The 15,096-nt window shown below is 35.5% G+C and overlaps 2 protein-coding genes and 1 non-coding gene across 5 annotated transcripts in view; 1 reads left to right on the top strand and 2 right to left on the bottom strand.

Annotated features, from left to right (window-relative positions):
* Nucleotides 1-15,096, bottom strand: part of FILIP1 (filamin A interacting protein 1) — a 259,847-nt gene that overhangs the window by 170,725 nt on the left and 74,026 nt on the right. The gene's annotated exons all lie outside the window — the stretch shown is intronic.
* On the top strand, nt 726-4,438 carry LOC116476637 (ubiquitin-conjugating enzyme E2 variant 1-like). Its single transcript, XM_032166866.1, is given in 4 exon segments — nt 726-759; nt 3,970-4,119; nt 4,122-4,162; nt 4,301-4,438. Coding segments are annotated over 4 exon segments (363 nt in total).
* On the bottom strand, nt 12,542-12,698 carry LOC116477856 (U1 spliceosomal RNA). Its single transcript, XR_004250670.1, has one exon. It is a non-coding gene; the product is annotated as a U1 spliceosomal RNA (small nuclear RNA).

Genomic DNA, 15,096 nt, shown 5'->3' with positions numbered 1-15,096 from the left:
AAAAACTGTGATAATAACAATACAAGCAGCCCTACTAGGTGCTAGGCATTGCTCTAAGCTAAATCATCTTGCATAATCATCAGACCCACTCTATAAAATGGTACATTATTCTCATTTTTACAAATAAGGAATCCAAGGCAGAGAGAAGTTAAGTAACTTGTTAAATATTGCTCTGCTAAAATTTGAGCCTAAGCAATTTGGGATCCAGAGTCTATTCTTTAATTGCCTCTCATGACACCATAGAAGATAATTTATTGGCTTGGGCATAGAATTTTTCCTTTGCCTAAAATTATGTTCACATATATATTTTTAATGTGGTCATATGGATTTTTTCAGTCAATGTAATATTTTGAATATTTTTCTAAATTTTCATAAGTAAAGAAAAAAACAAAGTCCATTGTTCTCAAAGCACAGAACCAGTTGAGAAGTTTGTCCTGATTTGTAACATAATTTCCCTCAGGAAACCTGCAGTTTGAGACCTATAGTGTTAGTAGGAGAATCATCCCTGGATTTGAGGGACATACGGCAATTATTTGATTTCTTTAGACCCATTTTATTCTCTCATTTGCAAAATGAAGGTGATAAATTAGGTTATTTCCAAATTCACTGCATGAAGTTGCCTGGACATACACATTAGAAAGCAAACATTCAAGAATTCTTACTGACCACCGCTTGAACAAGGGCAAAGTGTGTGCATGCAACACAGGCGCTTAGCAGAAGAGAGGATGGGGTGTGCACGCTCAGAGGAGGCAATACGAAGTATTTTCTCGAAGGTGCCTACACAACTTTCAAGCAAGGATAGGTCCTCACTTGAAAAGTGAAGCATGAAAAGCAAAGGCATGGCTGCCCCAGGCCATCCAGATGTAGGACACACTTGTTCACAGTGCCCTTCTTCAGCAGTGTGTCTTCACCTCTCTTCCCACACCCTTCAGTCTCCTTTTCATGCCCCATTTTTATTTCCACACTTCTTACCACCTCTCTTTCTTCCCCTACCAACTATGAAGCCCACATGGACTTGCCCTTTCTAAGTATCTCATCTCTTTAGGGCCCAGCTCCAGATAGATCACAATCAGAGATGGGATTTTAAATATTTAACAACTAGTCAGAATGGATGTCAGCTGTGGTGCTGAAGTGAGTTTCTGAGGATGCCAGCTATAGTGCTGAAATGACTTGGAGGCCCTCTGAGGCACCAAGCTTGACCCCTTTGTCTTCTGGATTGTGAGGAGGCCCAGAGAATTCCAGGGGAGAGGCTGCACCGCTGGAATGGCAGGGTCACTGGCTAAACAGAAGAGACACTGACCCAATCAGGAGAGATAACAGCTGTAAAGAACTAGTTTGCCCATCTTGACATGTACCACATTAATATAAATCTTGCTGATAATCAAAAATAATTGCAAATAAGGTTAAATCTTATTAAATCTTACAAATTAAATCTCATATCTGTGTATATATATATATACACACACAACATATACCTATACACATTGATGAGTATTGCTATAGCTGTGTACAGTAGCTGCTTCAACAAATTTCTTTCCTTCCTCTCTCTAAACTCCAGAAAATTTCTCTCAAACTCAAGCCAAGCCCACTGCCCAGTCTGTGTTTACTCTCCTGTTAAGCCATTGCTTTCTGGGGGTGCAAAGATGGGTCATTCTATACAAGCTGCCCCCCATCCCTTTACTCATTCCAAAGAAACCACTTTTCTATCATCTCTACTTCTCCACTACCTCCCTCATAACCACAGTGGCCCAAGAGCAGTTAAGTGGAGGTGGGAAAGTCTGGGGTAGGGGAATGAGAAGAGGGGTCAAAGACTGTAGCTACTCAGATGTTTATTTTTCAGTCACATAATTTCATCTATACCTGAAGTCTTCACAGTGGCCACAGAATGGAAAATGGGCACAATATATGCAAGAAATGTGAAGATGATACACTTGGCTCTTGGTAGAGAGTAAACAGATTAGCAAGAAAGGTCATATCTGTGAGCAAAGGGCCAGAGAGTCTGCGTTTAGTTCCATGTTCTGGCGTGTGTGTGGATCTTAGAATTGCTGCTCTCAGTGCACAAAGTAAAGCCCACTATTGTGCCCCATACCCCCTTTCCCTAACTTATAATCTCATGGAAAGAAAAAGTTTCATATATTCAACATAAATTTTTTTTTCCATTTAGCATTCAATATACAGAATAAACAACCAAGCCATTGAATTATCTTGTTCTATTATAACCTAATTGGTTACTGTGCTTGTGTGTAGTGGCAGTAAAACTAAAGAGAAAGAAAAATAACTAGCTAATTATGCTCAAGTATAAACATAGCAAAATATCTTTTCTTTTACATAAATATCCAGTTTTGGATTACTCAATTAAGAAAGCAAATCAGCTGAAAATAAACAGACTGAATGAGTTTCCTATGTTAACTCACATGATTCCTCTGAGACTTCCAAAACAGTTTTCTGGGTATCATAAAATAAGGATTCTTTGCACAGCATGGGTCACTAGAATATATTTGACCTAGAAAACAGCCAGAGTCTTAACAAGAGAAAAATATAGTAAAAGCATTATGAAAGCAATGAAGTTAAACCACAACAAGCTATCTGATATTTCTTATCTTAGTTTATTCATATTAATACCTTTAGATTTCATGACCAGCTCAGAGTCAGTGAACTTTTTCCTTGTCATTTTATTTCCTTATCCAGAGATGTTTGTAGATGGTCATGTTTCTGAAAGAAGGTTCTAGTTGAATTGTTCACATTAGGAGTTAATAGGGGTTAAAAGCAAGGTAGAGATGGTAGGGGGACAGCTGAAAAAAATTGCTATGCTTCTGTGGCTTTTAAAAAATCCATATTTTATGAATTAAAACGATGGAAAACTATCATGATGTCTAAATATTTAGAAGGAAATATTATGCTTCACAGAAGTCATTCTGGCACAGATGTTGGACTGTTCCATGTCTGTCCTTAAGAATCCAAGACATAAGACCCTTGATGTCATCCTTTTAAGATTATAATGCTCCACAATTTTGATTAACTTGTTTTTATAGACTCAGGCCTAATACTCAAGTACTTACATTTTATTATTTCCTTCTTTTAAATTAACATCAAGATTTTCTTTCCAATGACTAAAAATAGATTATTTATGCTGCAGTGGTAAATGAAGTCTATTTAAAGTACAGTGATTTGGGTTTAACTGCTAAAAATATTATGGGCCTGGGAGAAAATAATACCAGCATTTGTCCTAACATAGCATTGATATTAACAAAAATGCTCAAGTGCTTTGTGAAAATCACAGAAAACTCTGCACACTAAACATCAATGTATGCAGGAAATAGTTCCTTTTTAAAACTGAATTTAATGCCTGAATATTTTGTAAATGTTTGCAAAGCAAAATTTGTTAACAAGTCTCTTAGCTCATGCTAAGAATAAAATGGTATTTTTACCTGAACTCACAGCCAGCCAATTCTATCTTCTGATGTACAAAGACTTTGGTTCATTAACAAAGAATATATTTGCTTACCTGTTAGTAACCCTATTTCAACTTCATACTATTCTCCCAAATCTGCACCTGTATATCCAGCAACTCATTCAACTCTTCTACTTCTACGTTTAATAAACATCTGAAACTTAACATGTTCAAAACTCAACTTCTGGTCTTACCCTCTATCTGGTCCTCCTGTAGCCTTCCCCACCCCCATTAATGCTGACTGCATATTTTTAGTTGCTAGGCTGAAACTCTGACTCTTCCTTTTCTCTCACATCCATATCCAACCCATCCAGAAATTTTATAGTTCAACACAGAAAATACATCCAGAATATGACCACTTTTCACTATTACTATTGCTACCACCCTGGACCTAGACACCATCATCTTCAACCTAGATAACGCAACAGCCTCCAGCCAGCCTTCTTGCTTCTGTCTTTGGCTTACTATGATGTCTTCTTAACATACGTGAAGCTAAACTTCACCTTTCAAAACTTAAGTCAAGGAGCAGGAGCAACACAAAACGGCAGCTACTGCAGGCTCTGGAGTAAAAGTCCCTTACAATTTCCAACTGTTGGAAGAACTCAAAGAAGCCCAGAAAGGAGCAGGAGATGGCATAGTTAACTGCAGTCTAGAAGATGATGAAGACATGACACAAGATGCACAGGGCTGACAACTGGGCCTCCAAGAACAATTTATGAAAACTGAATATACAGCCTTAAAGTAAAATGTGGACCTAAATAACCAGAAGCAGCCACTTTTGTAAGATTTGTAACAGAAATTAATCTGAATGGAGTTACTAGCTCCAATGAAGTGGTGGGCCCATTTCACTGACCCATATCAATGCTAGCAAAATGGCAGAATTCATACAGCATCAAAGTTGTCCTGCAAGAGCTTCAGTGCCTAACAATGTCTAAAGAAAATATGAAACTCCTTCAGCTGCCTGAAGGACAGTTTCACAGCAATTAAAAAAAAAAAAAAAAAAAAAAAACAAGCTCTTCTCCATCCTCTCATTCGATTTAAGCAGTCTTCATTTTCCACAGTAGTAAATTTTCCAGGTGAATCTTATAGACTTCAAAGTACTGGAAAGGAGCTCCCATTCAAGGACAATTTATCTTAAGATTCCAAAAATGACACTAATTTTTGTCCACTTGAAATATATAAATTGTGCTCTAACAAAAATAAAACCAAATAAAAAAAACCCAAAAACTTAAATCAGATCATGTTCCTTCTCTGCTAAACAAAACTTCTCAAAAGGAGTAAAAGTCAAAATTCTTACAATGGTCTACAAGACCCTGCTTGTTGTCCCCATCTGTTACCTCTCAGACCTCTTTTGCAACTCCTCTCTCCCTCATTCACCTGCTCCAGCCACGCCAGCCATTGCGCTGTTCCTCGAACTGCCAAGCATGTCCCCGGCTTAAGGCCCACCCAGGTTATTCTCTCTGCCTGGCTTACTTTTTCCCAGATATTCACATGGCTTATTCCTCACCTCTTTCAAGTCTTTGCTCAAACATTACTTGCTCCATGAGGCATTCCCTGACCATCCTATTTAAAATTATAATCTTCATTTCCCTACTCACGCTCAGCACTTCTGATTCCCCTTACCCTAATTTACTTTTTATTTTTCATAGCATTTATCACCTTAACACTTGTGATATGATTTACTTATTTATTATGCTTAATATTTACAATATTTACCCCATCCTCCAGCATGTAAACTCCAGAAGGGAAATAATCTTGGTCTGTTCACTTTCCTGATCAAGTGCCTGAACCAGTACCTGGCAAGTGGTAGGCATTTGATAAATATTTCTTAAGTTAATGAATGGATAAATGAATGCAGTGTTTTATCAAATAGTGGGAATTAACTGCTAGCTTCATTCATGTATCCATTCATCAACAACGTTATTGATTCCAGTCAACATTATTGATCACCAATCGTTATTGATTCCTGAATGCCTATTCTGCACCCAGTATGGGCCCATATTCTGTCTTCTGTTAGACCCCCTGGCAATTAAAATCTGGGATTACATTTAATGTAGTAGTCTACAAAGGTAAAACTATTGGTATGTAGAGGACCTAGATTAAGAGATCGACTAGGTCGGTGCTCTCCAATAGTTTTCTGCAATGACAGAACTAGTCTGTATCTGTGCTGTCTAGTACAGTAGCCCCTAGTCACATGGAACTACTGAACACTTGAAATACAGCAATATGATTGAAGAACCTAATTTCCATTTTCTATTTTCTTTTATGTTGATTAATTTAAATTTGAATAGCCACATGTGGTTACTGTATTGGGCAGCACAGCTTTAGTTCATCCCTCTGCCTCTCTACCTAGGGCTTTCCCTAAGATATCCAAGGCAGATTGTTAACTATACCACTTTGTTTATCAGAAAAGATGATTAACAGCTAGTTACTGTCTCCTTTTAACTCTCTTTTCTCCTTTAACTATCCTGTTCATGAATGCATCTTCTTTTAGAATTATTGTTATTTGTCAACTAAGGTAAAGCTTTTATATCATCTTGACCAATTTGTAAAATATGAAACCATAAAAATTTATCCTCTAAATCCAACAGAACATTTTACACACTTTACTACTTGCACAATAAAATTTCTTTTACTTTTTTTACTTTATTTTCCAGCTTTATTGAAGTATAATTGATGTACAAGGAACTATGCATATTTCTAATGAATAATTTGATGCATTTTGACCTAGGTATACACGTGCACAATCATCATCATACATAACGTAATTTAAAGCTCAAATGACTAGGGCGACTGCTGACCCACAGGACATCCTTGTGTGAATTAGAAAGAAAGGGTCCCTCCTGCCTGTCAGTTGCTCTCAGACAGATGGGAAGAAACAGTGTGCTTGCTCTCAGCTCTCGGCTACCTCCTTAGCTGCATGCCTTCATACAGTGAGCAGCATACACAACCATAAATGGCAGTCCTGCAAACTGGTCTACTAAACTCATTTTCAAAACATCCTCCCAAGGTTTTGAAGATTACACACTGGTTTCCATTTCAAGGTGGTAGAACGGAAATCGATTTTAGTCTCCTTTTCCCACTGGAAATCTCAAAATTTTAGAAAAGATTTTTTAATGCATATAGCTGGGAAACAGTATCAAGCTTTGGAGGACCATATAAACTTTGAGAAGACATTGGAAGACAGAAAGCAGGTGGTATTAGAAGGAGGATTTAAAACCAGTTCAAAACAAGAATAGGAGAGTGCTGCTAATAAATGTTGGGAATGGATACGAAGGACAAGAGGGAGGCCTAAGACAACAGTGTTTGTTACAGGAGAGCAGTAGGAACAGCAAGGTTGAACAGTGCACCTTCCCTCTACCAACTTAGGCCACATTTGGAGTCAAAGAGTAGCAACAGGACTTATTGCTTCCAGCTGGGAGTCAAAGGTATGGAAGCTTGAATCAGAGAAACAAAGCAGCATCCTGGATGCCCTGAATAGCTGGAGCTACCAATAGGAATGAGACAGTCCCTCCCCTACCAGGAGCTAGTCTGTGAGGCCAGGGGGCATGCTCATCCCCTCCCATACACTCTTGAAAACAGACTGAAATACAAGTTCCAGCAGCAAATCTGGTCTCTCTCTCTAAGCAGCCTGCCAGAGCACATAGAACAAAGAGCCTGATAAGGAGTCTCAGCTAAAAGATGAACACTCAGGAGTCACTTAGCACTGGAGGAAGGCCAATACCATTAAAAAGAAATATAATAGAGTTCTTTGTTTTTAAAACATGAAGAACTTACAGCCAGGAATTAATAATGTCAGAAAAGGACTTCAGAATAATTACAAGTCATATCCACAGAGATATGTGAGAGGATATTAAATCCACAGAAAATAATCAATTAGAAAGTACACCTATTGAAATATTGATCTTTTAAATAGAATACTCGACAAGTAGGTCAAATAAGAGAATGGACACAAAGAACAAATTGCTGAACTGTAATATTAATCCAAAAATTTCTTGCAGAATGCAATAAAAAGTGATGAACAGATATAAAGTATAAAATAAAAGTTAGGAATTATGTAAAATAGACTCAAATGCTCCATCATCCACCCAATTGGAGTTACTAAGATATTAGCAGGAATGGAAGGAAGGTAACATATACATTAGTTTAGTCACAATTTAAGGTCCAACAAAGTTCTGAGTAAGATAAATTTAAATAATAACCTATACCTAGATATTATATTAATATTTCCCAAACCAAGAATAAAGGAAACAAATACTAAAATCTTTGGGAAAGAAAAAATAAAATCTCTGATACAATTTTCTTGTTAACAAATGAATAAAATCAAAGGAGCAAGAAAAAAAGTTAAACCTGCAATTTTATATCCAACCAAACTATCATTCAAGAATGAAAATGAAACATGAAGGAAACAGAAACTTTACCACTCACAGTAATTCTTTGATATAATTTTGCCAACCAAAATAAAAATGAATATTATAATAATAAGGAAGCTCTGAAAAATAGTGGTGAACAAAAAATCCATTAAATTATATTATTAATTCTAGATAAGTGTTGATTTTTTAAAACAACAATGATAGGAATTTTTAAAGTAACAATGTAGAATAAACTTCCAAATTAGGTCAATATGGAAGGGAATTGAAATGGGAAGGAATACTTAAGTAAAATTAAAGCATACAACAATTTTTGGTTTTGTTTAATAAATGTAGAGAGACATTGACCAATCTGAATATTAATAGAAAATATATTTCATTCAAGTGCTAATTGAATAGCATTTAGTAGAAAAACACAAATACAATTTATAATTTTTGTGCTATCACAAAAAAGTAGAAGAAAATAAAATCAATCCAACAAAGGCAGAAAAAACTTGAAATGGTATTCAAATATACTCCCCTCTCCCCTAATTTAATCAGGTCCACAAAATTTCATAGGCAACTCTGACCAACCCTTTAAAAAATAAAAAAGCCTTTTAAGAACATGCATTAGCTTTTTAAAGATTTCAAACAGGATTGCATAAGGAAAGAAAACCATAGCAAATCTCACATAGATGCAAATTACTAAATAAAATACTAGAAATTTAAATCCAGCAATCAATTAAAAGAATAATGCACTGATCAAGTAAGGTTTATCCCAGGAATACAAAATATAGCTTTTTAATAATGAACAACCAATATAATCCAATATAATTGGCTAACTTGGTCATACGATTTAGGAGAGAAACAGTTTCAAAAGGTGCCCAAAGAAAATTGTGATTATGTGTGTATATGTAATACACTTGTGTGTGCATCTGTTTATGTGGGAAAAAGACTAAGAACAAAAAGAAACTTCCCTAATATAATGAAGAGTATCTACCCCAAAATACAGCAAACATGATATTTATTAGAAATATTGTCTGTAAGGTCAAGAACAAAACAAGAATGCCCACTGCTACTGTTACTATTCAACATTAGACTGGACATCCTAGCCAATGGAATTAAGTAAAACCATAGGAAGTTGTATAAATGTTGAAAAATAAGGGGCAAACTGTTATTATTTACAGAGAAAATGATAGAAAGCTCAAGATAATCAAAGGAAAAACTTCTATAACTAAGAAGAGAGTTCAGCAAGATAGCAAGAAACAAAAACAACATAAAAAAAACAACTTTTCTATATATTGCCATTGATTGTTTTTAAAATGTAATTGGGAAGAAAATTGATGAATTAATGCAACAATATACAAGTATTTTGAAGAAACAGAATAGAGTTCGAAAAACAGACTCACAAACAGAAAATGTATAGAAAGTATAGTCATTAAGGCCACAGACTTTAAATCTAGATCCACAGGTTTTATTTTTTGCTCCACTATTTCCTGACTATGTGTTGCTGGGCAAGTTATTTGATATTTCTGTGCCTCAGTTTCCTTGTCTGTAGAATGAGGAATAATCATAGAACCAACCTAGATGTTTATTTAAATGATAAATATGTATGTATATATGTATGCCTGTATCTATAGAACACACATGTTTATGAAATATGATAAAAGTGGAACTTCAAATCAATGGGAAAATAATGGTATGGCATTTCAAATCAATGAGACTAACTAGCTGTCCCTTTTTAAAAAATAAAAGTTTCATTTTATCTTACACTGTTCACAAAATTGTAGTTAAGACTTAAAATTTTTTAATGATAAGAAATTATTAGGAGAAAACCTAGGCAAATATGTGGTGCCTTAGAGTCAGGAAGACCTTCTGAAATAAAACACAAAAAGTAAAAGCCATAAAAGAAAATATAATGAGTCCAGGCGAGGTGGCTCACATCTGTAATCTCAGCAATTTGGAAGGCAGAGGCAGGGAGATTGCTTGAGCCTAGGAGTTCAAGACCAGCCTAGGCCACATGGCAAAACCCATCTCTGCTAAAAATAACAAAATTAGCCAGGCATAGTGGTAAGTGCCTGTAGTCCCAGCTACTCAGGAGGCTAAGGTGGAAGGATCTCTTGAACCCGGGAGGTGGAGGTTGCAGTGAACAGAGATCACACCACTGCACTCCAGCCTGGGTGACAGAGCAAGACCTTGTCTCAAAAAAAAAGAAAGAAAGAAAATATAATGAGTTTAACTACATCAACCACAGGAGTACAAAAGTGAAAAGACAAGTACTAGGAGAAGGTATTTCAACCTAAATAATAATAAAGGATTAGAATCAACAAATCATTTAAAGAAAGAAAAGAATCATCTATTTGAAAAATAGACCAATAATATAAACTGGTAACTCACAGAAGAACTAATAAAAATAATCAAGATTTATATAAACTGGCACTGAACCTCACTTTGATGGAAGAAATTCAAATTTAAATTCAATAAGTATATTTATACACTGCTGAAGGGAATTTAAATACAAGTATTGCGCATTCACGGATAATTTTGCATATCCTGTCACCTCAAAATTCTACTGTTAGTATCTACTTCAGAGTCAACTAACTGTTGGAGTAGATATTGAGGAAGCAAGTACAACGATCTGCATCATAATATTATTTGTAACAGTGAAAAATTCAGAACAACCTAAATATTCACAAAATCAGGAATGGCTAAAGAAATAATTGTGCATCCTTCCTATGGAAGACCATGCTGTTTTCTAAAATGAAGTGAACCTATGTGTACTGAAAAAATGTCTAAGTCATGTAGTTAGGTGAAATAATGTATATATCATTTATGCTAAAATACATACATAGATACCTCTTCTATGAGCAACGCTATGGAGAAGTCTGGAAGCATGTACATTATATTGTTAACAGTGACTATTTCTAGAGAGAAGACTAAGATAGGGGCATTGGAGAGGGGAATAATCAAAGGGTACTTCAGCTTGATCTGTAAAGTTATAATTTTTTTATAAGGAGACTCTATTATTAAGGTAATTTAAATTTTTAATGTACAAATTATAATTACAAAGTACTGCAAGCAAGTTGCTTTAAACTGGTGAAATCAGTGAAACAACAGTCTTTATAAAATCTAAGCTATTTCTTCTTTTCATTCATATTACTGGAAAATCCAAAGAAGCTGCATGTCATACCACAGGAGTATAATCCTTTACTCTCTGGTCTTAAAAAATGAAAGGTAATCTTGGGTGGGGCTTTATTTTTGGGGGCCATGTTTTGGATGAAGTTTCATTTACCCACCAAGGGTGCTATGATATAAGTGCTCTTTAATTTCTAAAATGATTATTCTGGAAATAAGAGTTACCCTCTTAATAGAATTATAACATTTGAATGTTAATTTAATAGAATAGTCTTCTTCAAGTCTTAGTTAATATTCATTGGGAGAACAATTTTATAAATCTAAGAATTATCCATTTTTTAAAAAATTTTGATTCCCACATTGAATGTTTTGTGATAAGATGTTAAAGGACTAATTGAATTTGGCTTTTAGTGGGAAATGTAAGACTGTGAAGGCCAAACATACAAACATTTATTTCTTGATAACCACAAATGGCCTATGATTAAGATGGAACCTGATAATTTAAGGAAAATTAACTTGTCTAAAGTAGAACAGAGAATAATTCATGAATGTACTAATTTTTCTTTTTCTATTTCCCCGCTAGTCTACATTGGTCTTTAACTATGACATGTACAAACCAGTGGGAAAACATTAACTATGGTTAATGGACTGAATGGATTTATTTAAGAAGAAATATTTAAAGAACTAAAAGCATCAAATTATCTCCACAACACATATATTGGTCACAGAGACATAATATAAAGTATGTCCTAAATATTACGTCTTCCAAAAACCCCATCTTAAGCCTCATAAAGATTGAAAGAAACAGCACATTTCCAAATCTCAAATTCTCTTAGCCATATTTTTACTTTTATCATCACCTATTTCAATATTTTTCTACCTTTCTAATTAAGGTCTATACTCTAGAGGGAAGACTGTGGGTATGGTAGAGCAAAGACTTTTTCAGTTGCATATGAAACCAGGTCTGGCTACTTTCAAACTGACTAAAGTTGAGAAGATCGTATGTTGCTTTTTAACTTTACGGACAATCTTGAGGAAGGATCATTTCTTTGATACCTCAAAGTGCTTATTTGTGATACAATAATGTTATAGGACTTTAAAGGGTCAAAGAGGAAGGGCTAAGGAAATGTTACAGAGTGAAATAAACTAAAGAGACACAACTAAGTGCAATATGTGATTCTGAAATAAATTATTTCACTATATAAGACATTTCTTGGACAAATGAGAAACTTGAATGGGTTCTGAGTATTAGATGATAGTGGTGTATCAATGTTAATTTCCTAACTTTGATGCTAGTGTTGTAGTTATACGGATGAATATCCTTGTTTGTAGGTGATCCAACTAAAGAAACGTGAGACATCAGATCAGAAATTATTCTCCAGTGTTTCAAGAAAAAAAAAAAGCCTCTGTCTGTGCTTCCAGCTTTTCTGTAAATATGTGACTGTTCGATTTTTAAAAAACAAAATGAAACAAATTCACTCATGGGAAAGCAAAATGTCCATGCATATGCTAACTAAGAAATGTTTTATTTAAAAACATAAAGACACAGTTTTATTTGGGACAACGTATAACAATCTCTACCAAATCTACATGAAAACTTTTTTTTAAGGGGAAAGCATGAACACAGACCCCCACTACCACAAATTATGCAGCTCAGTTTCCCACATTTGGGGAAACCACAGGCGTCAGCACATCTGGAGTGCAATGGATGAGCCTCACCCTGGGAAAACCACCTTCATGATCATGGTTTTAAAATTTTTTATGGACGAAGGTAAGGGTATAAACATACACACATACAATTTTGGCACTATGACCTCCAGAGAATATCTCATTAAATTTTGAGTTTAAATGAAGTATTTCTCATCTATTTGGCCACGTGAACTGATCCATTAAATTATTTTGAAATAGCTTCAACTCTTTTCCTTATTAAATGTAATTCAGGCTTACTGTAGAAATTTAAAATCACACATTTATATCTCCAAATGGAAATGGTTACTGTTAATGTTAGAAATATAGTCTTCTTATTTTTGCAATAGAATCTTAAAGATACTTTCTGTAATGCATTTATTTTTACTCAATATATTATTTTATTAATATCATTTACTCTCACATTTTATGTCTGCAGATTGTCATTAAGTGGATGTATTAACAGCTATTCAAATCTCACCTTTTCTTGGTTAATAGTGCCCTATTATTAAACATCTAACTTTTCACTGTAACAATAATGCTACCATCATATACCTGTGATTCAGTTAAACATCCATGCTGCCTGTATTACCACCTCCTACTACCGGAGGACTGGAAGTGAAGGAGGAAGTAACTACTAAGTAGCCATATGTCAGACCCAACAATGGGTGTTGCTTCTTCCCTTGAAAAACAGTCAGTGCATGCAAACAGAGGGACCAAAAGAACTGAGATGCTAGTTCTTTATTTCTTCCAGCAGTCCTTGCTTGGGAGGTCTGCAGTTGACATGACAGCAGTGAGTGAGCTGTACATTAGGTTCCCCAGAGCTTCCTTTTTCCATGAAACTATTATACTCATTAGGTATTTAAAGAAGATATCAGACAAAAGTTCTGATATGGTCTGGAGCTGTGTCCCCACTCGAATCTCATATTAAATTGTAATCCCCAGTGTTGGAGGTGGGGCCTGGTGGGAGGTGACTGGATCATGGAGGTGGTTTCTCATTCACGGTTTAGTACCATCACCTTGGTACTGTCCTTGCAATAGTGACGGAATTCTCATGAGATCTGGTCGTTTAAAAGTGTGTAGCACCCCCCCACTCCCTTCTCTCCTGCTCCTGCTCTGGCCATGTGACATGCCTACTCCCCCTTCACCTTCCGCCATGATTGTAAATTTCCTGAGGCCTCCCGAAGAGCCAAGTACATGCCAGTATCATGCTTCCTGCACAGCCTGCAGAACCATGAGCCAATTAAATATCTTTTCTTTTTAAATTACTCAGTTGCAGGCACGTCTTTATAGCAATGCGAGAATGGACTAATACAGGTTTAAGTGATCTCTAACTTAAAGTGAGTATAATTAAAATTTTTCAATAAAGCATATCTTAAATATAAATCAATGTTTATTTGAATTATAAATCACACATAGTCTGGGTTGGTCAGTGAAGTAGTTCCAGGGACACAGGTGAAGATTGAAGATTTGCTCTAAGAGCAGTTAGCCTTCCACAAGGAAATATTTACTTCCCAATAATCCTGAGAGCAATCTGGTAGGAAATAATGGATGCTCAATTCCTCTCCTGAAATCAGCTCACAGTACTGGTTGTATTTATGATGGCTAGCCATCATCCCTTGTTCCACCATTCCCTACAAAGGACAGCACAGCATCTTATTATATTATGATGATGTTGTTATTAAAACAATAAAAAATCTTTCTGAGGTTTAGAAAGTTAAAAAGACTAAATGTGGCTCACATTGTTTACTCTGATAATATCTTTGTGGGTAGATTTTTAAATTTCATAGTGAATTTTGTATACAAATCAAAACTATCAAGTATTAGAAAATCTATTAGGAAAAAAATTATTTTATGAGCCTCACCTCATTCTGTAAAAATCTACATAGTTGAGGTTTTAGACAAGCCCAAATTTTAGTTGACAAGAGGTTAGATCATGTCTTAGTGAAGAATTCAAAAAATAGTATGATTATATCCATAAAATGAAAATGATAATAGTCATCTCGTGCACATAAAGCATTTAGCACAGTTCCTAATATGGTAGGAAGCACTCAATAAAAGTACTATTATTATCTGTCATTTACTTTCTTTCTAGAGCCAACAGGTTTAATAGTTACATTAAAAGTAACATTGGCCAGGCGCTGTAGCTCACACCTATAATCCTAGCACTTTGGAAAGCCGAGGCAGGCAGTTCATTTGAGGTTAGGAGTTCGAGACCAGCCTGGCCAGCATGGCAAAATCCCATCTCTACTAAAAATACAAAAATTAGCCGGGTGTGATGGCAGATGCTTATAATCCCAGCTACTCGGGAGGCGGAGGCAGGAGAATGACTTGAACCTGGGAGGCGAAGGTTGCAGTGAGCCAAGATCACGCCACTGCACTCCAGCCTGGGCAACAGAGCGAGACTCCATCTCAAAAAAAAAAATTGATGATCATCATATTCAGGTGACAGCCTAGAGACTGGGTCTTATTGGT

The sequence above is a fragment of the Hylobates moloch genome, unplaced genomic scaffold (genome assembly GCF_009828535.3).
Source record: "Hylobates moloch isolate HMO894 unplaced genomic scaffold, HMol_V3 SCAFFOLD_2, whole genome shotgun sequence".
NCBI classification, from domain to species: Eukaryota; Metazoa; Chordata; class Mammalia; order Primates; family Hylobatidae; genus Hylobates; species Hylobates moloch.
The sequence above is the reverse complement of the archived record's forward strand: the minus strand, read 5'-3'. Positions and strand labels throughout refer to the sequence as shown.